We start from the raw sequence: 27363 nt of genomic DNA, 5'->3' as shown, positions 1-27363 counted from the left end.
CCATTGGCTCACACCTCATCAGGAGGCTTTTCTTAGTGCTCACTCTAAATTTAAATACTTTCCTAACTCCTACTTAGGTCACAAATAACCTCAGGAATCCCCCCACCCCCATTTTGGTGTTCTCAGCACTTCAAAAAATTTCCAGAAGGATCTAAGTGACAGCGTAGTTTTATCTCTTATGTGAGTAGGGTTTTTAAGTAGTTTAGGGTGGGAAAAAAAAATGTAGCATCTCTAGTACTGTTGGGGTTGGATTTCTCTCTCTTCCTCCCTCCTTTTGTCAAAGCTTAACGTAGAGAGAAAAAAGTGGGAGCTCGTATCAACGAAGCAAAGCAGGGAAGAGGGGGGAAGTGGTACTCAAGGAAGAACGCGAGTGCTGAGGCCCTGCTGTGTGCTCCTTGTAGGCCCCTTCTTCTGATGAAGAAAGATGGAATTATCTTTCCCATGGTCAGTTAGCTGGTAACTCTTAAAACTAGTGGCAGTGCCTGGATTTGGACCTGGGTCTATCCCAGAGCCTGTGTCCCCCGAAAGGCTGATACCGTTACTCTTGTTCAACTGTATCATAAAAAGGGAGGAGGAACCTTAAGAATCCATGCATGCCTTGGACAGCAAGTATCTGTTAAGTCCTGGCCACCCAGAAGATACTGTCTTGTGAAGAATACAAAGGCCTATTAAATATATTTTCTGCCCTCAAGAGGCAAAATAAGGTCAAGGAGGAAGACAGGAAAAGACATGTATACATACAGATCAATAGAAAACAATCAGAGGGCAGTGACATTTCCTTCTAACAGTGGAGGGATGGCAAAGCAGAGGGCAGAGCTCCAGTCCAGGAGGAGTTCCAGCCCTTCTGTGGGCTCCTTATTAGATCAGCCTTAAATAAATCTGATAAATGAAAAGAGTGTTGCTAAGGTTGCCTCTACCCTGACAGTCTGTGGTTCTAGGATGGAATGTGAGAAGGGAGGCATAATCCAAGCCAGCGGAGGTTGCCACCCATGCATGCCTTTGTAAACCAGACACGGTAAGATTATCCTTAATCCTCTCTTTAGGTGGTCTGGTCCAAGGAGGACAGGTGAAAGCAAGACAGGAGGGCCAGCGTGGTATGGCCGGATTGGTTCCAGTTTCCCAGTCCATAGCTTAGATGTGGAGGAGAGCAGATCTGAAGCTTCTGGAAAGATTTGGTAGGGGAAATAGCAGAGTGCTTCTGGAATATAACTTTAGAAGTACTGTGTCAGTGTGAAGAGCTTGGCGAGGATAAACAGAGGAGTCACAAGGATGACTGAACATTTGAAAAATAAGACCTGAGAGGAGAGGTTAGAGAAACAGTGGTTATGTAACCTGGAGCTCCTCGGAGGTGACTTTGGCAGGCTTCGAGAACAGGACTCTCAGTATCTCAGTACAGAGAGCAGTGACTGACGCTGTTTGTCCATATCGAGTGAGGACAGACTCCAGCTGAGCCATGAAAATTTTTAGATTTGATCTGTGGAAAAGTTTTCCCTATGCAGCAGCTATGAAACATGGACTACATCATGGAGAGATGTTTATAGAATTTTCTTTTCTTCCTTTCTTGAAAAATAAAACAGAATACAGTAGGGCCTTTTTATAATTATGTGGCTAGAGGACAGCCTTCACTTGACACTATAGAAGATTTTGTATCTCCTGCTGTGAATGTTTGGTTTGAGGGGACGTGATTGGCCCAGAGAATATGAGGTTTCATACAATACTGAATCGTACTCGTTTTAATAATGGGTTCTGGAGAGGAGGGCCATATAATTTTTTTTTTTTTAATCTGCAACACTTTGGAGAATGAAACAGGATGCTATTAATAATATGCTGGGGCAATCCACATAAAATGACATTGTCCCCGACAGACCCTAACATACGGTCACCCTGATTCTGCAGTTATCTTATTAATTTTCTTCACATGTAAATCTCAGGTTCTCTCCTGCTTCTGTGGCTTCCCATGGCACTTAGAATAAAACCCACACTCTGCAGTGTGCCATGAGGGCCTGTGGATGCTGGCCCCTGCCCCTCTCCCAGCCTCGATCCTGTGCTCACCCATTTCCTAGAGCACACTCAGCACATTCCCATTCAGGCCTCTGCCTGGGCTGTCCCTTCCACCAGGAACCTCATTCTCACTGTCCCTGCTCTCTGCCTGGCTGGCTCCTTGTCATCCCTCAGCTTCTTGGAACAACCTTCCCCGACCTCCTTGCTGTTGCTCTTCTCATCTCCCAGCCTGTTCCCCTTCAAAGAAATGGTCACACATTGAAATTATTTCCTGTTTATCTTTTGGCTGTCTTTCACCAAAACGTATACACCATGAGGGCAGGAATCATGTTTGGCTAATTCACTGGCGACTCGTCAGTGCCGCACTCAGAGCCCAGGAGGTAGGAACATGCTGCCTCCACTGTATCCATGCGGCTTGAATGACTCACCGCACATGACTCCACCGAGATCCATTCCTCTCCTGACTTGTGCTGAGGTTCGAAAATAGGAATCAGCTGCTTTATATAAGTTCTTTCATTGAACAGAATTGGCTGAACATCTACTGAGTGCAAAGCCCTGTGCTCACTCACAGAAGCCCAAAACAGCTCCTGTCCTTCTTGAATATAGGGTATCTAGCTGAAGAGGCAACCCAGAAACAGGTTAAGTAATGGTATATCCTAAGTGCCAATTAAGAGACCAGGAAGGCTGCCGTCGCCACCAGCCCCCCCATCCCCCCCCGCCCCGGGTTCCCTTAGCCCAGCCCAATCCCACCCGGTTCCCGGGAGGATGAAGTTCGTGTATAAAGAGGAGCATCCGTTCGAGTAAACTCCGCTCTGAGGGCGAGAAGATCCGAAAGAAATACCCGGACCGGGTTCCAGTGATAGTAGAAAAGGCTCCCAAAGCTCGGATAGGAGACCTGGACAAAAAGAAATATCTGGTGTCTTCTGATCTCACAGTTGGTCAATTCTACTTCTTGATCCGGAAGCGAATTCATCTCCGAGCTGAGGATGCCTTGTTTTTCTTTGTCAACAATGTCATTCTACCCACCAGTGCCACAATGGGTCAGCTATACCAGGAACACCATGAAGAAGACTTCTTTCTATACATCGCCTACAGTGATGAAAGTGTCTACGGTCTGTGAAGCTGCTCCCCCTGAGGTGGGGGGTCCCGTTCTACAAAGAGGTGGCCCCCCCTTCCTTGACCTGCTCCTCCTCCGGGCTCAACCACCACCTCCCTTCTTCAGGACCTGCACTTCCTAATGTTTGAGGGTCTCTTCCAGCCCCTCTTAGCAGGAGGGCTCATGGGGGAGGTGACCTCTTGGACCTCTCCTTTCACCCCTTTCTCTTACCACCTTTCCCACTCTGCTTTAGACTTCTTGATTGTCAATCTGTCACATCCAGCGATTGTTTTGGTTTCTGTTCCCTTTCTAACTGCCCAAGGGGCTCAGAACCCCAACATTCCCTTCCTTTCACTACCTTCTTTTTTGGGGGTAGATGGAAGGGACTGAAATTGTGGGGGGAAGGTAGGAGGCACATCAATAGAGAGGAAACCACCAAGATGGGGAAAAAAAAAAAAGAGAGACCAGGAAAACCGTCCTTCCAGCCTCCCAACCTCTGTTCTAGATTTCTCCTGATGTAGTATACATACTAGTACATATTCATTTATTTCCTTATTGATGCTTTGCCTTCCCAGAATGTAAACTCCACACAGAAGGGATTTTCTCTTGACCATATTTCTAGTGCCTAGAACGGGACCTGCCATATAGTGGGTGTTCAATAAATATTTGTGTAGAGAAAGAACGAATGGGGTAAAAGAAAGCAGAGAAACCCTGGCTGCATTTAGGACTTTAATGGGCCCTCTAGGGACAGGCTGGATTGTACTCCACTGGGGTGCAGGGTGGGGTAGAGGGGGAACAGCCTAGAATGAGATAACGGCTCAGATAAGGGGAAGGAGGAACCTGTAGATAGAAAATACTGACCTGTCTGGTGTAGAAAACAAACCAGTAAGCTTTCAGTTTTATTTACTGAACTCCCAAAATGATGTCCCTTGGCCCCCCTCCCCTCATTCTCACTCACTTGGTCTGGTTGAGACCCAAGGCAGAGGTGTTGGGGGAAGGCTGGCCGCCACACACACTCCTTGGTATTGGCACTAAAACAGCCGAATGAGAATAGGCAGCCTCAGGAACATGTGGGCAGCCATGAATGTCCATGATTCCAGGGTTTAGAATTCAGTTTATAGGCGGTCCAGGCCTCTAGACCCCCTTTCCCCTGCATTCCCATTCTGGCGGGTTCACCACCTGTTTCTAACTTCTTCGGAGGTTGGAAAACACGAGAACCAGTGCATTAATTACTTTTTGTGCCATCAAGAGTTCTGGACTGGCATGGAAGCATTACTCTGTCAGGCCAGGGAATGGGTTTTACCTCTGACCAAATGCAGTCCAATCTGAAGCGAAGAAGGCACATGGGCAATATCTACGTGGCTTGGTCGGAAGGGAGGGTAGGGGGGAGCCCTCTGCCCTCAGAGTGCCCTGAATTCCACCACCCCATTCCCTCTCGTGGGCTCTGGGGCTGTCCCCTGCCCTCACTAAACCGCCTCGGCTGTTTGGAGGAGTGGCATTCCGAGGCAGCTCTCTGCTAACATGGAAGGTGATTAGCCGGGTGTGAGGCCCCAGAGGACCTGAGTACGACCGGCTGTGAAAGTCCACAGTTTTTCTCCAGGGATAATCCCGAGGGGTGTCCCCTCCATGGTGACAGAGCTGGCAGTGCCCGGGGTCCTCAGACTGAAAGGATCCGTAGCAACTGTTGAGAGGGTGTTTCGGGCCCCCTTCTGGCACAGCAGCTTGCCTGGACAAAACACCAGTCCTTTTCTGGGAGAGAAACTTGAGTGTCTATGTATAATTTTTATAGCCTCAAATGGTAAAATATTTTAAATTATGAAATATTTCAAAAATATTTTTAAACATACAGACACCCACCTGCGTATCTGCCATCTTGCCAATGCCTCAGCGCACCAGTTCCTAATTGGTTTAAACAGTTTATTTTAGAATAGTTTTAGATTTACAGAAAAACTACAGATGGTGCAGAGTTCCGTATTCCCACATCTAGTTTTCCTGTTACTAACGTCTTATGGTGATGTCGTATGTTTGTCACAACGATGAACCAAACTGACAACGAACGAAGTTCAGACTTTCTTCGCATTTCCTGAGTTTTTAGCCTCACGTCCCTGTCCCTTTCCGGTTCCGGGAGCGGCCATGATGTCTTTTCCTAGCGCCATTACGCTGCCGAGGCTGTGGGTAACGGTGAGGCTTTATGGCCGTGGTGCGGGTGAGCCCTCCTTGCTCATGCCCTCTTCCTGTGACAGAGACCTTGTTCAGAAGCCACAGCTTCCTGGTGACTTGTGCTCTAGAGCTCCTCGGCGATTAACTTTCCCCACCCAGACGTATTGGGTTTTCTAACCCACAGATTCACAACTAGCTAGAGTCCAGAGGACTGATTAACTAGATGTGGAGAGAGAGGCCCTGACCGGTTTCTGTCACAACGCCATTTGGGCCGCTGTGCTGCGGCTCGCGTGACTGGAGGGGTGGGGGAAGGGCTGACAAGAATTACCCCCCCCCCCCCGTTTCTGGGAACCGGAACCAGTCACCAGTGCGGTGGTGGGAAAACCTAACGCACTGAGCATTTTCTTTATTCCTTACCTTTGTCTCTTAAGAAAGATTTCTGAACTGAGAGTGGTTGAAAAAAGAGCATGCCCTTTTTTTCCTTTTTTTTTTTTTTTTTTTTAGTAATTCTAGTACCGCATCTATTTGGGTGGCTATTAGAAGCTTGGATTTTAAACCACTGTATTTTTACAGCTGTAGAATCTAGTGCTTGAATTGATTTAACAAGCAGCCCTGGGTTTGTTTTCTGGCCTAAGTCTGCCACTGGTGCTCTGGGAAAATTTGATCTTGGGCCTATTTCTAGGAAAGTGTTCTGTAATTTTTACTTAAATGTTGGTGGCTCCACCTTCATTCTGAATGGTAGGGAGCACATGATAGATGAATCAGATACTCAAGCCTTGAAAATTAAAGCTTGTCAATTGAATTGGGAGCCCAGAGGGGCGGTTTCCTTGGGCCTGGTCTGCGGTCAGCAATTACAAAGGCTTACAGACCTGGGCCGTCCCTCCTTGTGACATTCCCCACAGTGTTACTGTCCTTGGCCACACAGTCAGGTGCCTGCAGCCCGGGTTGTCACATGTTACCTCATTGGAGGTTAGGAGGCGGCTTTGGTGGTTTTTAGTGCAATGGTTCTGGAGGTGGGGTCCTGAGACCAGCCCCACCTGCACCACCTGGGAACCCATTAGCAACGCACATTCTCAGGTGCAGCCCAGAGCTACAGGATCAGAAGCCCTGGGAGTGGGGCCCAGCAGCCTGAGTTGTGGAGGCTCTCCACTTTTTTTTCAATCATTGGGCAACCATCTTTTCTTTAGTTAATTAATATTCAGTAAACAGGCTCTGTGCTGGGCGTCAGGATTGGTCTAGGGTGGGGGAATCAAGGGTGAACCAGCCACAGTGCGTGTCCTGGGGAAGCTGAATATAGCAGTGGTTCTCAGCCCTGGCTGCATATTAGAATCACCTGAGGAGCTTTTAAAACTCCAGGCGCCTTCACGTAGTGGGTCTTTCATCCCAGATCAATTAAATCAGAATCTCTGGGGCAGTACCCAGGTGTAAACTACTTTATAAAGCTCCCCTGTGAGAAACGCCCGCCTGTGGGAGAGGATGCCAGCCGGGCAGTTTCACACAATATGGTGCGTGTGACGATGGGGGTAACCAGAGGCTTCGGTGGGAGCAAACACAGGGGTCACTCTCTCCAGGCTTGAGTTGGGGGATAAAGAGGTAGAAGAATGTGCAAAGCTTTTCTGAAAGTTTTTATTTAAAGGAAAGCTAAAAGGAAGGTAAAAACGTGGTTTAAATATGGATCCACAAGTGATTTCAAAAAGAGTTGTGGAGGAGAGTCTCAGGAGACTGGCTTTCTACAGTGCCTGTAGTTCATCTTCCCTGTATGCATTTTAATTCTCAGTGGCAGCAGACTGTAAAGGGCCAGCGAGCCAACACCTAAAGTGGGTGGCATGCCCTTTCATCCCATGTTCCTTCATTGGAAATGCCCATTTTGACTGGGTCTAGAGGACCTAGAGTTTGCACTTCTGTTTTTACGATGAAGCAGCTTAGGGGCACCTGGGTGGCTCAGTCGGTTAAGCGTCTGCCGGGGCTCAGGTCATGATTTCTGGGTCCTGGGATCGAGCCCCGCATCAGGCTCACTTCCCAGTGGGGATTCCGCTTCTCCCTCTCTGTGATATGTCTTCCTCTCTCAAATAAAAATAAAATCCTTAGGAAGCAGCTCAGGGATATAACCTACATCTTTCACTGGTCTTCAGTGCTATCAACAAATTTTCTTTCCAAGAATTTTAATCTTTCCATTCTTTAAGAAACTTTTTTTGTTTTTAAGGAGATGTTTATATAGTAATTCCTTATTCATGAGTCTCTCCATTTTTGATTCAGAAGGTCAGGTGGGGAGATTTAATGTGAAATATTAGCTGTCTTTACCAATTGCTGTACCCTGTTACCATGCTGTAAGCCAGAAATAGAAGCGACCTGTTTTCAATGACAGATCAAAATTTAGTGCTGTGTTGATGGTCCAGAATGAAGATTTTTTGACACAGTGAATGAAATATACCGGTGCATTTCTGGTTGTGATTTAGCTGACCAAGTAGTTCAGTTATAATTATATTATTTTTACTCCTGGAGATCATTACTCTGAATGAAAAATGCTTCAGTGTCCAGACTATTAAGATGTGGATGGTGAACATTATTTAAACCAAAATTATTTTTTTCTTTCTGGACTGTTTAACAGCTTTATGAGCATGTGAAGGCTGGAATATGGTTGTTAGCATTTAAAATCAAATGAAAACATGGAGATGTTTTTGGGGCTTAAAAAAATAAACTTGACTGTCAGTTATTATATGTTCCCTTCTGTGGCCTATCTCCTCTCGTCCCTTAAGCCCCTGATAATGTAATGGGGAGACACGTCTAGTAAATATACAGTCGACATAAATCTGAGGACATGAATATTATAAAAGGGCATTGAGGAGAAGGGCTGTGGGGAACGGGCTGGAGGGAGTTTGTTTATCATGTTTTATGAGGGGGACAATGCTCCTTGGGATTGAAATATCTTTTAATAGTAGGTGTATGTTTGATCTGATCTCTGGATCACTGTGGTGTTATTTTTCTTTGCAAATATTTCCCTGGGCTCTGATTACCAAGGTGTTAGAACTTAAAATGTCCTCTAACCCTCAGGTTTAAAAGGCTCAGTGTTTATAAGCGACAAAGATGATGTAAATGCCCAACAGACTGAATAGTGGTCTCATTATGACACTTGCCTGCCTACCAGTCCTATAAGAGAGCAGAGGCTGATGTTTGTTGTGTTTAGAAATCCTTGAATGAATAAACATTTTAAAGAGACCAAGTAGGAGATGAGTGCTATCTCCTCTTTATCACACCTTTTCATGCTTAAACTGATTAAATAATTCTGTTGGGCAGTGCATTTTAGAACCCAAAGTTAAAACCTAGACTTCATGAGGAGTCATTGAACTAAATCTGAAATGTAAACTTTCAAGAGACTATAATTGAATAGATTTAACCTCTGTTTATGGAAAGGAGAAATCTGTAGGTGGTTATCTTTTTTTCTCTTTAAGGACCTTAAACGCTGCAGGTCTTGTGTCTGTTGACTTGATTAATGAATATTTTGCTCACTAAAATTGGCCATTAATTATTTCCTTGGGTTGCAGCAATAATTACATCTTTCAAGTAAAATCTAATTAGCATAATAAGCAGAAAACACCCTGCCAGGTGATGGGGATTGTGGGAGCTAGTTCGTCACCGCCAGAGATAGCCAGATCACCATGCAGGAAGCAGCACTTGCCACGAGCTGGCTCCCAGCAGTTACATTTAGAGGAAATAGACCAGATCACCCCAGAATGGGAATTTAGATGAAGTAGCTCTGTGGACACTACTATTAGAAAATATGACTTTGTGACATATTACACAATTATACAGTTGCGATGTCATTGAATAATCCTAATACCTTTCATTTATAGATCTTTTCAGTAATCACAGTTAACTTGCCAGCCTCTTTGCTAAATGCTAAGAGAAACGGGGTGCTGGCTTTGAAGAAGCAGAGTCTGTTGGGAACATAAACACTTTCCAGTGTAATTCATACTTTTAAATGATGTATGTCCTGAGGTGAAATCTACCAAGTAGTTTCCCAGAATGCTTTGGAGGGGAAGTACCCTCTGTAGTAGACTCTGGAGGATGGATCTGAGGATGACAACAAGTGGGGAGGAGAAGGGGTTTCTAGTAGGGGAGGGGGCCAGTGTTACAAAGTCTTACCAGCAGAATACTTCTCTCTCCTCCCACCCTCTAATCTCCTACTGGTGCTTCCCACTGGTGAACCTGAGCAGAGGGCAGAGAGTCTGGGTGAACCAGCTCAGGGCACAGGACAGAGCAGAGAAGGGCAGGCAGTGGATCTGGAGAGGTAAACATAATGAGAACAGCAGGTGTGGAGCATGAACAAGGTGTGTACAGAGTCGGAGTGGGGAGTTGCTAGAGCATAGAGAGCAGGAACAGAACTAAGGAAGATGAGTTTGGAGCCAAATTGTAAATGATCTATATATTTTACCTAAGTTTTTTTTTATCCTATAAGCAATAAAGAGCCATGTTGTGGGTGGGCTTAATGCATTGATATTATTGATTTGTAATTTAGCAAGATTCACATTTTAAAAATCCCCATTTGGGACTCATCAGTGGGTCATAAAATCAATTTAATGGGTTAGCCCAACATTTTTAAAGATGTATTATCAGAGTGCATTGCATGTGGTGAAGTTGAGTGATGTTTTGTGAAAGTTCTGTATATTTCTCTGCGGGTGGTGTGCTGGTTATAATTTAAAATATATATCCTACTTTGTGTTGCAGGGTAAATGTTGAGAAAACACTGAGCTAGATTGTTGGTTAGAGCGTGGAGGTGGACCAAGGGGAGGAGAGAAGGTCAAGCAGGCAGCGTGGCTGTAGACATTTGGCATCTAACACACATTTAAAAGTATATGTTATCTCAACATTCCTTTTTAAAGCCATTCCTTTTAAAATATCTTTATGATACTGAATCCATGTCTCGAGTATTAAACCTCATCTCAAATAAGCCAAGAAAATCTATCAGTCTTTGCCTTCCATTTTTCTGAAGCTCAGCTGATAGTAATGTTTACCAAATCCCAAAAGTCTCCTGAGCCTCTCAGAGGAATCTGATGTCTTGCAGTTCCTTTGATAACGTCTATTTCCCTTAAGCATTATAGAGTTTTGTATTTGGTTTGAATGTGTGATAAAATCATTTGAATGTGTCTTGGTTTATAAATGGAAAGGCTTTCCTTTTATCTGTAGAGCAAGTTAATCACACTGTTTCTAGTTACTCACAATGGCTTTCAATAAAGTCAGCTGAAAGCTAGCCAGAAAGTGTTCAGTCTCTACTTAAAAAGACCTGTGGCTCTTTGGAAAAGCAGTTGGAGAATTTCCTGACTCTTCCAGGAGAAATTAATGCAGGTGCATATGCACGCCCTCTCGAAGCTCCAGGAATGGCAAAAGAAAATGAAATCTAAGTTCAAATAACCCTGGTCACTCTTTTAACGTATAGTTTAAACCTTCTCTTCTCCATGCAGTATTTGCTAGAGAGACTAACAAGTAAGTATGTGGCTGCCCTGAGTTATTCCTGTTGGAGAAGGAATAACTCCAAGACCACCTTAAGTTGGCAGCTGGAGGCAGAGCCTTGGAGTTCATGGTAATAGTTCAATTAAATGCAGGCTTCTCACCTCAAGCTTGTGAGGATGATGGTGCATTATCATCTCCATTTCACAGGTAAGGAAACTGACTAAAAGCTGTAGGTTAGAAATAATTTGAACTAGGACTAGAATCTGTATCTTCTGGTTCTAAATCTGTGTCCTTTAAGGTCAGGCACCCAAAGGAGTAACTAAATAGGAGATGCAGATGTAGTAACTACAGTTAAGCCTGTGTCACCAGTCCTGGTTTCCATCAAAATTTGTCCCTGTGTTTCATTCCAGTGCTTCTGAAGCATGCCAGTGGTTATCCAAGAAGCATTTTATTTATTTATTGGTGGGGGAAGGGAGGGAAAGCCACTTAGTGATTTTAATTTGAGGGCATTGAACCTGCCCAGCTAGCTCAGTCGGTAGAGCATGGGACTCAGTTTGAGAGCACTGATACTGAATAGTGTGCTAGGATTAGGTGGTGGTCAAGGTCAGTGGCATGCACTTGGAAGTCAGACCTGGATCTGAGGCCTCATCTCCTAGTTGTGTGACCTGGATCTTTTTTGAGCCTTATATTTTCCTTTGGGAAAGGGATGGGGGAGATATTTCCTTTGCAGGATTCTCATGAGGACTGCCCATTCCTTACTGATTCATAGTAGGGATGTGGCAAATGGCGATGATACCTTTATGATCAGTTGTTATTGCTACTTAAAAACAATATTGATTGTTGGGGTGCTTGGGTGGCTCAGTCGGTTAAGCATCTGCCTTCAGCTCAGGTCATGATCTCAGGGTCCTGGGATCGAGTCCCACATTGGGCTCCCTGCTCAGCGGGGAGTCTGCTTCTCCCTCTCCCTCTGCCTCCTCCCCCTTGCTCATGCTCTGTCTCCATCTCTCTCTCAAATAAAAATAAAATCTTAAACACAAAAACAATTGATCACAAATGTAGTCCACAATGTAAACACTAAATGCTTTTAGACCTGAATGCCTAAAAGAGTAATAGTAATAGCTGTGATTTATTAAGTACTTAGCATGTACCAGCCACTGTGCTCTGTGTTGTATATGGCTTATCTCTTATAATCCTTTTAATAACCTCATAATGTGTAGGAGCTATAAGTCACTGTCTTCCCTATCAGAAAGCTGAGACGGGCTGAGAAAGTTGCTCAAATTGCACAGTAAGCAGCAAACTGTGCCTGTAGCTACCAGATTATATTGCCGGTCTAAAGAAAGTAAGCCTTATTTAAAAAAAGGCAACATTAAGTCCACAGTTGCTTCCCAGAAGTCCTTCCACAAAAGCCAGGGATGCCAGGAGCCATCTGCCGGGTGCCCAGGCCTTCCCAGCCGCCCAGATTCACCCAATCCACAAGAGGGATCTGAGTTACAGCCCAGCACGAACCCCGAATCATTAGCAAGAAGAATGAAGGCTGAAGAATTCTCAGAATAGGGGAAAAATGAATCCCCAACAACTTCATCACCTCTGTAGCTGGTGAGCCTGTACGCTGCACTCCTGGCTGCAGTCTGGGCAACGAGGCGGTGGTGTGCATGATCCCATAGCCAGCCGGCCAGCCAGCGCTCCGCAGCTCAGACCTTGAGCCACCTAAGCTGCAGCCAATGTGCGTGCTCCTGCTTGACAGCTCAGGACAGTCAGGTCGCTAGGTCCTGAGCATGTGCATGCTCGCTTGCGTGTGTGTTCGCTCTTGATTCGGCTTCCCTGGGAGATGAGAAGTAACGACGGTGATTCCCTTTGCCAAATCCTTGACTTAACTGGCTTCCAAAATGCAAAACTAATATGCTTGGTTGTGACCTGGTTTGTAACAGAGATGAATATTAACAGCACAGGAAAACCACACGGGTTCAGGCCAATCTGAATTATGGAAAAATCTGAGCCACAGAATAGTTCAAGTGATGCAGTCTTACTAATTTTAGGACCACACTGGGAAGAAAATCAGTGACGAAAAAAAAAAAATTCCCGGCTAGTGGTCTTATCAGGATGTTCTCAGGAATAGATGAAAATCACTCACAATTCAAGGATTGTTGATATTTGGCTGGTTGTAATTTGGTTTTAAAAATACTTGAGCACCTTAACCTGTCTCTATAATTATTAAGCTTAACACTTCATAGAAAGTAAAAGAGGGGAGACCAGAGCTCCAAGTGAAGTCTGAATTTAAAAGGTTTTACTGGATGTTGGATTTATTTATAAAACCTTTAAGTCAATTTCAGTAATTCTTTGCCAATTTCACAGTTGCCTTTTTAGAAATGCAAACTTTTGTTTAATGACTTTCCCAACCAGTTAACTCTCTATCCCTTTCCTGGTTCCCAAGCCTTCTCAGAGTCATATTAATGATCGTCAACCCTAGTGACATATTAGAATTTTGGAGATGAGTCCTGGGCATCTGAATTTTTTTTTAAGCTACCCAGGGGATACCAACATGCAGTTCTGGGGGAGAACCATTGGTCTCTAGGTAATTGATCGTATAAAAATGAAACCAAATGATACCAAACTTGTTTATAGGACCTGTAGGCATCGGGTCTCAGAACTCCAGCACGAGGGTTTCTTCTTGGCTTGGAAAGACCTTTTCTAACTGGCTCCCCTCTGCATTTATTCCTGTCATTTCTCCAGAGCCCTTGAAAGTATTTAAATCACAAAACCTATGTAAACAGTGGGTGATTCCTACTTAGCAGAAAAGCAGATATTTTCTATGCTAGATTATTTTTATTAAAGATCGATGTAAGTCAGATCCTCTAATGTCTGGTCTCCTTGACAAGTTGGGACTGTTTTTGGGGGAGGGAGAGGTCTTCAGTGCCTAGCACCCAAAACTTGACATCTATTTGGCCTTCTGTAAATATCAGTTATTTTAATCTTGATTTCCTAATTGGGGTTCACGTCCTTATCAACTTTTTCTCCTGTAGAATCTAATCTTGTCCTAAATTTATATTTTGGTCAAGGGAGAGGGAAGGAAATTTCCTCAAGTGCAGATGGGAGAGATGTCACAGTGGATGTAGGTTTCAGGTGAATGCAATTCATGGTGTCAGAGCTGCCCTTTAAAGAAAAAAAATTTTGGCAGGTGGGGGTGGGATGGGTTACAGGGGGAAAAAGAGGAACAAATGGGAACAGATCTGCATTAATATTCAGACTGAGTCCCACTCTTGTGTCAGTGTTTGTAGGTGGTGTTATTACATGTAGTATTGGGTGATGGGAGTTGTGCACACTCTCATTTTTCACTTTAATTGCTTGCCTGAAAAGATCCTGACAGCTTCAAAGGTTACTGCTGGTTGCATTGTTCATAACTCAGAAGTAATATGCATGTGCAATTTGCTTCATTATTGCCCACTAATAACCAATTCTGGAGAAAGTCCTAAAGCCACCAAAGGGAGCTATAATTTGACATGATGGTTTCCTCCTGCTCTTTCTCCCATTCTTTATTCCAGTTTAAGAGTGAGACACAGATTGTACTGATGCAGGTATGATTTTACTCAGATTTTCTTTCCATGGGTTTTATGATAAATTCTTAGTTTTTTTTTTTTTTAAGTTCCCCCCCCCAAAAAAGGGTAAGACAAAAAATATTTAAAGTTTCAGATTCAGTTTAGAACTTTAGGTCCAACAAAACAAACTAGCATTCCAGTTATTCTGTGTTCTGGTTGATTTGGTTTGGCTGCACGTGACTCACTAAAACCCTTAAACAGAAATGTCTTAAGTGGAAGAGTGTATTTCTCTCACTTTCCAGCCATCTGGAGGCGGTCAGTTCTGGAGTGGTATGGGGCTTCACAGGATCACGGATCCAGACTCTTATTGTGTTGCTTCGCCATGTTGGATTTCCATTCCCAAGATTATCTCCTATCCAGAGTAGATGCAGGAGCTCCAGTTATTCTTCCAGCCGGCAGGAGGGAAAATTACCCCAAAGAAACGTACATGCTTTTAAGGAGGCTTCCCAGAAGTCTTACATCTTATTGGCCGGGACTTAGTCACATGGCTGCACCTGGCATGCTGGGAAATGTAGACTTCTACAGGATGGTGATGTTCCTAATCACTGTGGAGGAAGAACAGAAAAGGATGGCAGCCAACAGTTTTTGCCACACTGTGTGAATGATGAGTTCTTGGGTTTTCTCTGCATCATTCTGCCTCTGGCTATAAAATGGAGATAATCTATAACAGTTCAGCATTTAATTGCAAAACACTTCATGGGCCGAAAAATTGAGTAGTAGCTACATCTAACACTGCTCATTTAATCCCTCATTTCTGCCCTGGGGCAAAAGTATTATCTTTACCAACATTTTTTTAAAAATACTTATTAGAGGACTGCAAGCTGGGGGAGGGGCAAAAGGAGAGGGAAAGAGCATACCCCCTGCCCAGCGTGGAGCCAGATGTGGGTTCTCATCTCACCACACACAGATCATGACCTGAGCCAAAACCAAGAGTGGGACATTTGACCGACTGAGCCACCCAGGCGCCCCATACCTTTATCAACACGTTACAGATGAAGAAAACTAGGACTTAAAGAAGTTACACAGCTAGTATTGAACTGAGGCAGTTTGACTGGGGGGGGGGGTGTCACATTATAAATCCTAAAGCAACACCAAGAAATGGGAGCAGAGCTTCCAGTGAGAGGGTAACTGCAAGGGTGAGCCTTAGAGACTCTGGTACCAGATCCTGTAAAACACTGAACTCTGGGCCCTTTGTGACTCTGCACCCCCAACCCCTGCTACACTTCCTGTGAAATTTACCAATTACTTGGTTTCTAGTGCAGTACAACGTTTGGCTTTTCTTCATACTGGGTAGGATTTCTTTATCCCTGGTAGGTCCTCAGTCAGTACTTACTGATTAGTTGGCTGAGTGATATAACCAAGTTTTTAGAGTTGGGTTTTTGCTATATATCATTGTTCTGAGGGACTTGCTCTGCTTCAAGGGCCTTGCTGGAATGTGTGGCTGTATGATGGGATCCTCAGCACTCAGTTTCTGTGTGTATCATGACTCCTTTATCTCTCCTGCTTTGAGGCCCAGGCTTCTTGGTTCTGCAGAATGTCTCCCCACACATCAGAAGCAGACCTCCTTTTCTTGTCTGTCAAACCCTTTTCACTTTCTAGTTACTTCCTTACTTCTGATAATGAGGCACTCAGATCTGTAACATAGAAAAATTATGTCTTTCCATTTCTACTTTCACCAGATTTTCTATTTCTGTCTTCTACTTTCTCCTCAGTTCTCCACGCCACCACTGGTGGTTTTTCTAAAACACAGACCTATCGGTTGACCCCTTCAGCTGCTCTCCATTGTCTACAGAAGTAAGTCTGAATTCTGCCAAGCATTTCAAACCTTACAGGATGTGGGCCCAGTCTGAATTGCAAAACTCTTCTTGCAGAGTTCCAGTCACACTGGATGTCTTGCCCATCTCTACTTCTGTTCATCTGCTCAAACTGTTTTCTATTCTGACTTACCGTTTTGTCTCTTTTCACTAGAGATTTAGTTCAAAAGTCATGTAAGATTTTCTTTCGAGAAGTTTCTCATTCTCAGAGAATCATGTTTTTTTCTACAGCAGTTAGTAGGATTCTCTATTGGCATATACATCACAGTCTGGGATTATTAACTGTGAATTGTGTCATTTTTCTTGCTCAGTTGTGGACCTACTGACTTAGAATTTCCCTTGAGCAACTAGCATATGGCAAGAATTCAGTATGTCTTTCTCTAAACGAATTCCATTTCTTTGTTTCCATAAAGAAAGTCCAAGCTCTTAAGTCCAAACAACCTCTTGTATCCTTCTTTTGCACCTTCCTAACAGCCTTTTGGCTTCCTGGATTCAGACAATAGAAAATAACGAAAATTATCATTGACAGGCAATCTAGAAGCAACAGTTCCATTTCTCATAATGTTCATGTCGCTCTAAAGCCGGCTTTCTCCTTGTTGGCACTATTGACATTTTAGGCCAAACAGTTCTTTGTTGGGGGGTGGAAAAGGAGAGTGCTGTCCCATGTGCACGTTGTAGGACATTTAAGCAGCATCCCTAGCTTCTACCCACTAGGTAACAGCAGCCCCACCCCCACCCCTCTTGTCTCCAGACATTGCCAAACATCCCTGGGGTGGGCAGAGTGTAAAATTACCCACAGTTCAGAACTACTGTTTGAAAGTTCTTCCATAAATATTCTATAACTAATGAATATTGGCCCTACGGCCTTTCCATAGTACCTACAGACTTCTCGCCTGTGCTTTCTGCTTCAAACTTAGTCATTTTTAGATTTCCTAACCTTACCTATAACTCCCTCCGCCTCCCTCCCTTTAAAACCCAACTCAGTTCCCATTCATCAGTAAGTCCTTCCCAAATTAACCCTATCTACACCCCCATTCGAATATTGCATCATTGTGTTGCCCTCTGAACAACTGTAGGTATATTTTTCATGTAACTATTTCTATATACTGGTACGGTCCTTTTACAAGGGTCTATTTTCCTCTCCTGTCTATCTGACTTTATTAGTCGAATTGTCTGAGCTGGATGCTTATCTTAGTGTCTTTTGTGTTATGCATGTCCAGGGCACGCATTTATATGTTCAGCCTACATCCTAATGCACAGTGATTATTTACAAAGCACTGGGCTTACGATGTGTGTCATCTAAGGACTGGTCCCCTAAGGAGCTTCCGTTTTGATGGGGTGTTTAAATAGATTTGCAAATATGTACAGCACAACAGATGGTAGAGGTAGTATATAGGCCAACGCCTTGGAGGATGGGTAGGATTTCCTTTGGTAAACAATTTCAAGCAAAAGGAATGGGAGTGTCTTCGCACAAACAGTTCCCTCCCAGCCTTGAAGAGAGAGGACTTCGGAGCCTCAGCCTCCCTGCCTTTTCTTTTGTCACCTAGCCTTACCCACGAGCAGCTATCTTCTCTTCCAGATGCCTGCTTATTAAAGGCCCTTCCATTGGCCAGGACTGACATGGATGCTCTTGTGTGGCATACTGCTTGGATCCATCATCAGGTTCATTTCTGGGGAAAGTAGACATGTAGGTTTATGTATACACACACCTTCATGAAGGATTAAATGGGACCAAGTTTTGGCCTTACTCCTGTTTAAAAGAATTTTATTATGTAATCCTAGCACCTTAGTCTCCAGGGCTGATGTATACAGAGGGACGGGTTATGCACTATACAAGCATACCTGGTGGCCACGTCGGTCTCTGGCCGGTCCCGTGTCCCAGGTAACAAGGTGAGAGCTTGGGTGGATAAATAACATTCTGTCACCATCAAAGAGTAGGGACTGATAGTGTCATAGATATCAGGCCTACACATTTTATACTTAGGAAAAATAGCTATGACTCTTAAGGGGTCTTCAATGACCTTAGGAATTTGATGGGTTGGTAAAAAGTTAGAAAGCATCCCAGTCAGAACTGTCTGTTTCTAATAACTTGAACCCTCTGGCCATGCCAGAAACTGGGAAGGCTGCAACATGTCGTGTTTATATATGAATTGGCCTCCTAGAGCATTGTCCCTACAGTCGAATAATGTTTATTCACTCACTTGTAGGGGAAAACTCCAGCTACAAATGTGAACGTGAATGCTTTTTTTTTTTTTAATAGGTGGTGTTATTGTGCTGCCCAGTGTCCCTGACTTTTAGATATTTAACTCATAAAGTTTACAGCAACACTTAAGTGCATCTGGATTTCACATTGAATTTGGGAAGGCAAGAATCTCACTGTAATTTCCACTGACTGCCCTGTAATGGAAATTATGGCTTGGGAAAAGTTTCAAATGACAGGTCTATAAACTAAGGAAAAGTTGATCCATTCAAAGGCTAGTTATGTGCAATTGTAGGATTTTTTTTTTTTTTGAAAGGACCATTTCCAACAAGAAATATTTATTTCAGCAGCTGGAGTAAACTAGCCATGAATTAAAAGTTGTCTTTGTAAATTGTTGGTTCATCAAATTCAGTCCTGAAAATGGAGCGAATGTTGAAATAGAACTATGCTGGGCTTTTAAGAAAGCTAGAAAGATCATCTGTATGGAGTCCAGCATTACAGCTGGATAGTTGCAATGAGTTGACTTCAGAGGATGAGCCGCCTTTTGAAAGGTCCGAATGCTGACCTACTGGGACTCAGGATGCAGGTCTTCCGCTCCTAGCCCTACCACTAGCTGAGTTTGTGCGAGCAGCCATGTCACTCGACCTCCCAAGTCTGTGGCTCTGCTCCTGTCTCCGTATCTCCCTCTGCCACCATTGTTATCATGTATCCCGTTCATCTTCACAACTTTCCTTCAAATGTCTGATGATCCTTCCTTGACTGTTCTTGGCTCATATTTAAGACCGAGGAAATAGAAGGGTGATGGGAGGCTCTGGATGGAGGCATGGATGAGTCTTGCTGATCATGGATGTAACTATGTGGAGATCATTTAATCAGGGAATTGCGAGATGTCAGCATCAGATGGTGTCTTTTCTGCACCCACATAATCAGAGGAATCCTCTAACTAGCTGCCAGTGTTCTTGGAAGCAATGGTAGTAGGCATATTTCTACTTTCATCCCCTTTCAGACCTGATCTGTCCCTTCTCCCCCTTTGCCATGTTTGGTTTGGTTCAGTGTCTCTGGCTAATCAATCCTTTAAACAGTCTTCGTGTTTCCTGCTCAGAACTTCCCCTTCCTTGCCCTTCCGCCTCCCCTGGCACCTCCAAGCCAGAGCCTCTCAGGGCTTCCACAGCAGGCTCACGGGTCTCCTCAGCCACTCAAGGGTGTAGCTGCTGCTACTTCCTGGGTCACTTTCCACTCCTGCAGGGCTTTTCCATCTTCCAAAATTCTGGCTGAAATCACTGGCCTGCTGATGTCTCCCCTTCTTCTCTCCCTGGGGAGTTTTCTATTGCTTTATTTCTACTTTAGTGGGGCCTAGGATGGTGGTGACAGCAACCAATGCCCTTGATCAGTTTGCCATGTTCGATCAAAAGTTCCACTTTCTGGTCTGACAGTGAGTGTATACATTCAGTAAGTGTGCATTCTCCTACACGTGAGGCATTGAGCTAAGAGCTGGAGAGGTGAGAGAACACGAGACAGTTCTTCTCCTCTGAGAAGTGTGGAAGGGGAAAAGGGTATACCCAGATGATTCCTCTGTGGGGACCGAAATAAAAGGAGTGCTGGCAGCGGAGTGGTGCAGAGAAGAGGATGTGGTGAATGCAGCCAGGGGTGTTGTGGAAGGCCACACTGAATAAACTAACACTCTGTGGTTTTAGGAGTTCAGCTATTAGGAGAAGACTGAGAACAGACTGTGCCCATTAATTATTACGGAGTGAGTCCAAAGAAAAGTGGTGTATCCAGCCCGGATCTTCAAAACCCTCCATCTGACTGGGTGGGCCTTTGCCTCTGCAGGGTCTTCCAGCACTGCCAGTCGCCCACTGCCTGCCCACCCACATCCTCTCCACCTCCCACTGCTGCTGTACGCACTGAGGAAAGAGCCTGGTGTTTGGAGGATGCAGAATTTGAAAAAGGCCTTCTCAGGGGGACATGATATCCCCTCTTCCCCAATGCTGCCTCTCAGCTTGCAAATAGCTCATTGCTAACAGAGGCCTCATTAGCCTTGTTGAGAGGTAGGACAGCTGGTTTTTCACTTTCTTAAATTTTAAGTAATTCAGGCCTATAAAATCCTAACGGTGTAGGCTAGCTAAAGCATAGCCAAAGCCCATGAGCTTATTAATTAGCCTCAGTTAACCCAGCAAATAACCTTGATAGTTTTCATTTTGGCTTGAAGATAGTACAACAAAAGGTTCAAGGTGTGTCACAAATCCACTTAATTTGCCATCGGTTCCCAACACCAGAGACAGCAGAGCTGAGGAGCGGGAGCCTTACTGATTGAGCAGGGTGGTCTTGTCTTGGTCCTGTCACAATCCCGCTTCCTACTGAGAAGGGTCCGAAGCCTGTCCTGGCCTCTCTCCCATCTGCCGTGCCGCCTTCTCCCTACCCCACCCCGCCACTTGAGAAGTTGTGGAAGCTAGTGCTGTGACATTGAGCCCTTTGCCATCCAGTTGAATCTGTAAAGCCATGAGTCCCTAGGACCCCGTGAGTTATAGGAATCTTCCATTTTGTACCTGTGGTTAGTCCTTATGTAGAACTGAGCATTCAGGCTCTTAGCCTGAGGGAGCAATGCCAGAAGAAGCACATAGCTATCTATTTTAGAAGATGTTTTAGAAACTGAAGCAAGCTGAAAGGTTTTTATCACCGGGGTAGTGCTAAATCTTAACTTTTGAATTCTCTTAGCCTTCAGTCAGCTTGGAATCTGTGAGCATGCAAGGGGTGGCATGAGGCAGAAAACCAGAATCTCTCCGTGCTTTTTTTGGCTATACCTTGCCCTGCTGAAAAACTTTGGGTCTATCTTCTTCTCACTTCTTAGTGCTATAAAAGTGGTAGAGTGCTGTTCTGTGTGGCCGCAGACAGCCACATGATAGAAAGGCTTGCCGCCTTACCAGTTGCCAGCCTGAGGAGCATCCTGCGGTGATGAAAAAAATCAAGTGTTCCTATCCCACAGACCATTGACTGAGGCGGATTCTATATCTGGGCGGTGGTAGCTGATGTTCCAGTTTCAGGTTTTTATTGGCACTGTAAACAAACAAGCGAGAGAACTGTCAGGGAGATTGTGGGCTCGAGCCATTGCCATTGAGATACCATTTCTTCCTGTAGCGGCTTATCTTATGCAGAAAATTTCTCCGTGGTGTGGCACGTGGTAGAAGGAAATTCTTCTTAACGGAATTCAGTAATCTCCAGTGGATAGTGTTACTCTCTCCAGCTCACTCTGACAATGGATGCTCCGTGTTCCTGAGGAGCACGTCATCGTCCTGCTGTGAAAATCCTCATCTCTTGTTGCTCTAATCCTTTCCTGTAGAGTTTCTAGCAGCAGGCAGTCCCTTTTCTGTCAGGGAGGGAGAAATAATAAAGGCAGCTATTCTACTTGTACTGAATGTGAAGTGCTCAATGGCGTCATTAAATCCATAAAATGGTGAGTCATGATCACGGCACACCAGTCAGCCAGGAAGCGAGGGACGGGGCTGATGTTTATTTGCAACCAGCAGCTGATGCTGTTTGTCCAGTAGCACTTGTGTAGACCTCTCCTGGTTTGTGGGCACCAAGTGCCTGATTTCATTTTTAAGAACTCAGAAGCTTTAGTGAATGTTCTCAAGGTTGTCCAAGGAAACATTTTATCTGAAAAAGATGTTGAAAGCCTGGTGGAAGTCTGTCTAGAAGTCCAGCTTTCTTGTGGTTGCCGGAGTCGACTTTCTAGAAACAAGAGAATCTTGCTTGAGGTGCTTCCAGATGGTCTTTTTGTCATGGAGAGGGTGGCATTTGGAAGCTTCTGGAAGTCCATTTCACCACTAATCATTTGAGGGTATGTGAGCATAAGGCTAGCATAGGTTATAGAAGGTGGTGAAACAAAGGAAGAAAACAATATTTCAGTACCTTGCTTTGCGGCTGGAATGCAAACATTCTTGTTTGTGAAAAATCACAGGGTGTAATCTGTGTGAATGTCAGTGGCCAACACCATTTGAGCATTAGAGAACTAATGGATTTTGTATAAGGTACTTCTTCCCCTTCCCCAAAGAGGTCTTGGAGTGTGAAGAGGAAAGGAATAATATAAATGTATGTTTGTGTGTATACCTACTCACACACCTAGTAAAAGAAAAGTAAAAGTCAAGGTAGCTTAGAGAAGCAGTATTTAAAAGAGTTGAGAACTTCTATAACTTGGAAACAAAGGAAAACTTCGAAGGATGGTTTGTGGGAAAACAGACTGAGCATCAATTACAAGAATAAAGGCAACAGTGGAAAATATAAAAATGTTTATTGGCCTCCTCTTTTCCCCTTTAAACACACACTTTAGACTCAGAATGGTGCTCTTTTCTTTCAAAATAATACACCTTATGTAATCATGTGCCGGATGGCTCTGAAGGAATGGGTTTTAGTGAATCAAGTTCAGGCCCTTGTCTCAAAAGCTAAGCGCTTCCATCATCAGGCGCTCCACTGAGGTCAAAGTGTCTTGTGATCATTTGAGAAATTTTCCACATAGACCTTTGCAATCATTGCCTTGTTCTTTCTTATCTTCCTCTTCATTTTCATGGTTTTTGTTTCCAATCTCTTGTTTCTTACCTTGTTAAGCACCTACAAAGACCTTGTAGGATTGGTCTGTCAGTCACCATTTGCACACATGGCCTGCCCAGCATTCCAGTGGACCATTTTGGGGATAAAACACCTTTCCCTGGTGAGCACTGTTTTACTGACTCCTCTAGCAAACACAGGGCGAGTGCACAAAGTGTTTCTCAGAAACCCAACAAGCTGTGGGGTCACGGCAAATTTAGGTGAGTGTGAGGAAGGGTTATATTTGAAAACCTAAGTTTCCCTTGAGTGGTTTCCAGTATGTAGAGAACCGTGGGTTGTGTCTGCAGGCTAATGATCTACATACAGCTACAGTTGCATATGTAATCATTGTAAGAGGGAGAGGAAATGCTGGGTTACTGATTCGTTCTCACTCATGCTGCCAAAACCTTGAGACCCGACTTGATGGAGCCATTCAGAGAATCTTTGTCCCTTCTTTCAGAATTTGGCTTTCAAGGACCTGCAATGGCAAAGACCCAGGAAGCAGGATTTCTGAATAGTAGGTCTCTGAAATTCTTGGCATAGGAAAAACAATAAAGTGAACATGAGATTCTTAACTTTAACACCAAGAATAAAATTGCCACTACTGCCTAGTTTTTGTCTGGGAGTCAAAAGCATTGTAAATTGATTTTTTTATGCTATCATTTTTGCCACCCGTGCTCTCTGCCACTGTGCCTGCCCCCCCTGCCCCCCGCTCCCTTCACCTGTTAATGTGCTTTGGAGTTAGTGTATCTTACATCAACCACGTGCAGTAAATGCTTCCTGTACAAAGGTGCTTGAAACAACATCTGTCATTACATCAAAGAAGGTGTTATTGCCAAGTGCAGCTGGAAGAGTTCTAATAATGAGATGGTTTTAAATGAGGTTATAATGAAATCTGTGTGAAATGTCTGAGCCTTTTTCTAGGAAAATGAAAATGTGTGCAGTTCTCCCCCTTTATAGTCTTATTATATAAACGTTGCTTTTGCATGTGTTCAGTGCAATCATTGCTCCATGTGAGAAGCTTGAGAATGCATTTCTAGTTGTGAAAAGTGCATTTTGTGTGTGTGCCATGTTGGAGAGGCACCATTACAGAAGGTTGCTATGGTGTTGAATTTGCTCTCTCCAGGGGGGAAAGCCCCTTTGATGAATGGTATTTGTGGATTCTGAACCAACATGAGAATTCTTGATTGAGAGAGTCTAGAAAAAGTTATAATAAACTCATTATACAATTAAAAAGAAGAGCTGCCCTCCAGAAAGTGAATCCAAACCCAGGAAAGTGTTCAGTGAGCAAGAACAATACTCAGTAGGTTTTCAAATTGATGGAGCTTTCCAATGGCAACTAATTTGTTCCAGCATTCAAGTGAGCATAATTAACAGAGACTTTCTTTCTTAGGCCGATTACCCTCCAAAACCCGTGCCAACATTGTAACTGTAAGCAGTGAAAACCAATATTTATGAGGGGGATCGTGCAAGAGTTTGTGTGACAGATGGACATTTTATCACTGTTGATGTTAGGAATTCCCTTGAAAAGTAATGTAATATCTTGTTATTTATGAATGAATGAGCAAATGATGGTGCTTTGCTGCCTGGGTTTTCTTTAAAAAGAGGAATGTTAAATCTTTTCTCTGTTTAGCCCCTGTTTCTTTCTTAGGCACCCTCCTATGTTCTAATGCAAAAGCTGAAAAAATCATAATTGTGTTTTTATTACAGATACAGATCCACGTGTTTTAGAAAAACAAGAATTACAGCAGCCAACCTATGTTGCCCTCAGTTACATTAATAGGTAAGCAGTTTTCAGAATTTATAGCAACCTCGTATCTGCCGCATGTTTATTTTTTAAATGTATCTTTTTAACAGTAGAAAAAATTGTTTGCAGTCTTAAACTGCAGATTATTTAAACGAGATTATTTAACATCCACCTCTATACAGAATTTTCTTGTTTCTCTGTTGCAGAGATGTGGGATTGTAGTTTTCTGTGCATATGGCTGAAAACATGACTGATTTATGATAAGCTCATTCTGGAAGTATTTTGTATGCAAAGTTAGAATATGCTCTTTTGACTTCATAGAGCAGTTTGAGAGATTAATGGATTTATGTTTGAGTGAAGCTTTGAAATCCTGGGTGAAGAAGTACTTTATGAATTCAGAACATTGTTGGAATCTCAGAATATATCAGGATGTAACAACTGAAATAATTTAATATCAGAAAGTTGTTTAATAGCAGCTCATTTTTAGTAAAAAACATTCTCAGCAACCGACCTCGTCTGTGTAGGTAACATGAGTTTTTACTGAAACTGAACGCGTGAGCATGAGTTGAGAACACTTAGAACTTGATTTATCAGGTCTAAAAGAGGACTTGGTGTTTCAGCCAACTTAATTAAGGAGGCCGTGATTTCTGGAGACAACCTAAAATCAACTTATGTTAAGAAAACACACATCCCCAAAGAGAAAAAGGCAAAGCAAAAGCAAGACTGGCTTTCGATGAGAATGAAAAACTCTGCTCATAATTCAGTGCATGAATTTCTATCAACTGTCCCTTTTTTTTATATGAGGCGAAGAGTGGTTTCCATCTCTTGGTACCAGAGCTGAGGTTCAGGGTTTGAAGTAGAAAACTGGGAATGAATTATCTATACTGTTCATTTCAAGGTATTTTTGGGGAAAACTTACTTAAATCTTTAGAGAACTTTGAGTTGCCTTGTTCCATTTCAAGTTCTTTTATAAAGCATGTTTTTAAAATGATTCATTAACATAAACCTCTATCTGCATATTGACTGGATTTCCTGCTTACCGGCCTTGCTGGTAAAGTATCTGCAGGGTCTCATTGCCCATCATTTTTTAAATATGTTAAGTAGAACACCTTCAGAATTGCATCTGATACAAATGAAGGTGTATGTGCTTACCTGGATTTCTCACAAAACTGGTTTCCGGTGTTTAGCATAGGTTTTGAAAAGTCCCTAATTATACATTAGAATCCTGTGTCTGTGATATGTTAATTAGCCTACTAATATTGGGCAAGAGGATCAATAGGCTTATAGAGTAACTGTGGCCCTGAGTAGGACTTTTTAGTAGTGCAGCTATTGTGTTTTGGGTAAAATGTTACCTATGTGTATACAAATTCCTATAATACCAAACCTTATTGTACTAAGAATCTGAGATTTTCACATTCGGTCTTCATATTGTCAGCCATGTTGTCAGCAGGGGTTTTACTCAACAAAGAAATACCCTGCCAGGTGTGACTTGGGACTATAAAAGAAGACGAAGAATAGGGACAAGGGCCACACACAAAACACCACCAGAGAACTTGAATCAAGTATGATAGTTTAGCATAAACTGTGTAGTAGGATAAGCCTGAATCCCAGAGAATCTTGGCATAGGAAAAACAACAACGTGAACATGCAATTCTTAACTCTGAATTCTCCACGTCCTGTCCCAGATGACACAGAGTAGACCTACGAGGGGATGGACAGGTTTGCTGCTGATCTTTAAGTGAAGAGAAGGATTGTGTATGGAGAATTGCCCAGGTTACTAACAACCTTTCTCACTAGAGATCCCTTTGTGGACAGTGTCACATTGGTAATGTACTGAGCACATGATAGACACTGTGCATATTTGTAGGTGATGGATAAAACACCTAGTAAATGAGAGGGCTGAGCCATGGCTAGCTCTGAGGAGGAAGCCAAGTCTGGCCATAGGGAGAGAGAGGCTAAAAGGAGTCTTAGGGCCCTTAGACATAGAAAGGAAAACTTGAAATTCACACGAAGCCAGTACAAGATTTAAGAGAATAATAAGGGTTAGGGAACTGGAGAGAAAGTCAGCTTGACAGCAGTATGCTGAATACAGCAGGAAAGAGTACTATTAAAAAAAAATAAATAAAGTTGCACAAATAAAAGAATTTTTTTCTCCAACCTCAGGGGGAAAATGGCCTAATTTTGCTGAGCAGTGAAGATGGAAAAAGAATATTTCTCTGGTCATATATCTGTTTATACAACTCTAATGTACTTTTGGACATCTCAAAATTGAGATGAAACTTTCTTTGGCAAGAACGTTACCAAACACTGAAAGCAACAGAGTTTGGGTCCTTAAAACGGAGCTAGCTTTTTGGATTCTAAAAAGAAAAGAACTGAGTGGAAATTGGATCCTTTATTTATACCTATTTTAAATTGCTTTACTCTTGAACATAGTGTGTCGAACAAAACTTTAATTCCTTGAAACGTGGGTCTGTTATAACACCTAGCAAATTTTAAAATATAAATGGATTAATGAGAATGAGAATGAATTAGGGTTATGGGAACACTTTGGGGCGGGGGAGATGGATATGAACTTTAAGGATAGGAAGCTCTGTTAATTTTGTGATATGAGGAACAATGATAAGTCCATGTAATGGGAAATTTAATTACTGAGCCTGTATAATATTCGTGTACCTGGGAAATATAAAGGTCAAGAGGAAAGGCTACAAGATTTTGAGAGAGAA

At 43.3% G+C, this 27363-nt stretch overlaps 1 protein-coding gene and 1 pseudogene across 2 annotated transcripts in view; both read left to right on the top strand.

The window, feature by feature from the left end:
* Positions 1-27363, top strand: part of JAZF1 (JAZF zinc finger 1) — a 325309-nt gene that overhangs the window by 163322 nt on the left and 134624 nt on the right. For both annotated transcript variants that reach the window (XM_028119376.2, XM_028119375.2), the window contains exon 2: positions 24604-24676. In XM_028119376.2, the coding sequence (XP_027975177.1) occupies positions 24604-24676 (73 nt within the window). The remainder of the gene's footprint in view (positions 1-24603; positions 24677-27363) is intronic.
* Positions 2751-3143, top strand: LOC114221247 (gamma-aminobutyric acid receptor-associated protein pseudogene; annotated as a pseudogene).

This window comes from Eumetopias jubatus, unplaced genomic scaffold, assembly GCF_037043125.1.
Source record: "Eumetopias jubatus isolate StellerSeaLion01/CBP00866 unplaced genomic scaffold, mEumJub1_p1.0 scaffold_14, whole genome shotgun sequence".
Classification (NCBI taxonomy): domain Eukaryota; kingdom Metazoa; phylum Chordata; class Mammalia; order Carnivora; family Otariidae; genus Eumetopias; species Eumetopias jubatus.
Note: the sequence above shows the minus strand (reverse complement) of the source record. Positions and strands in the feature narration are given on the sequence as shown.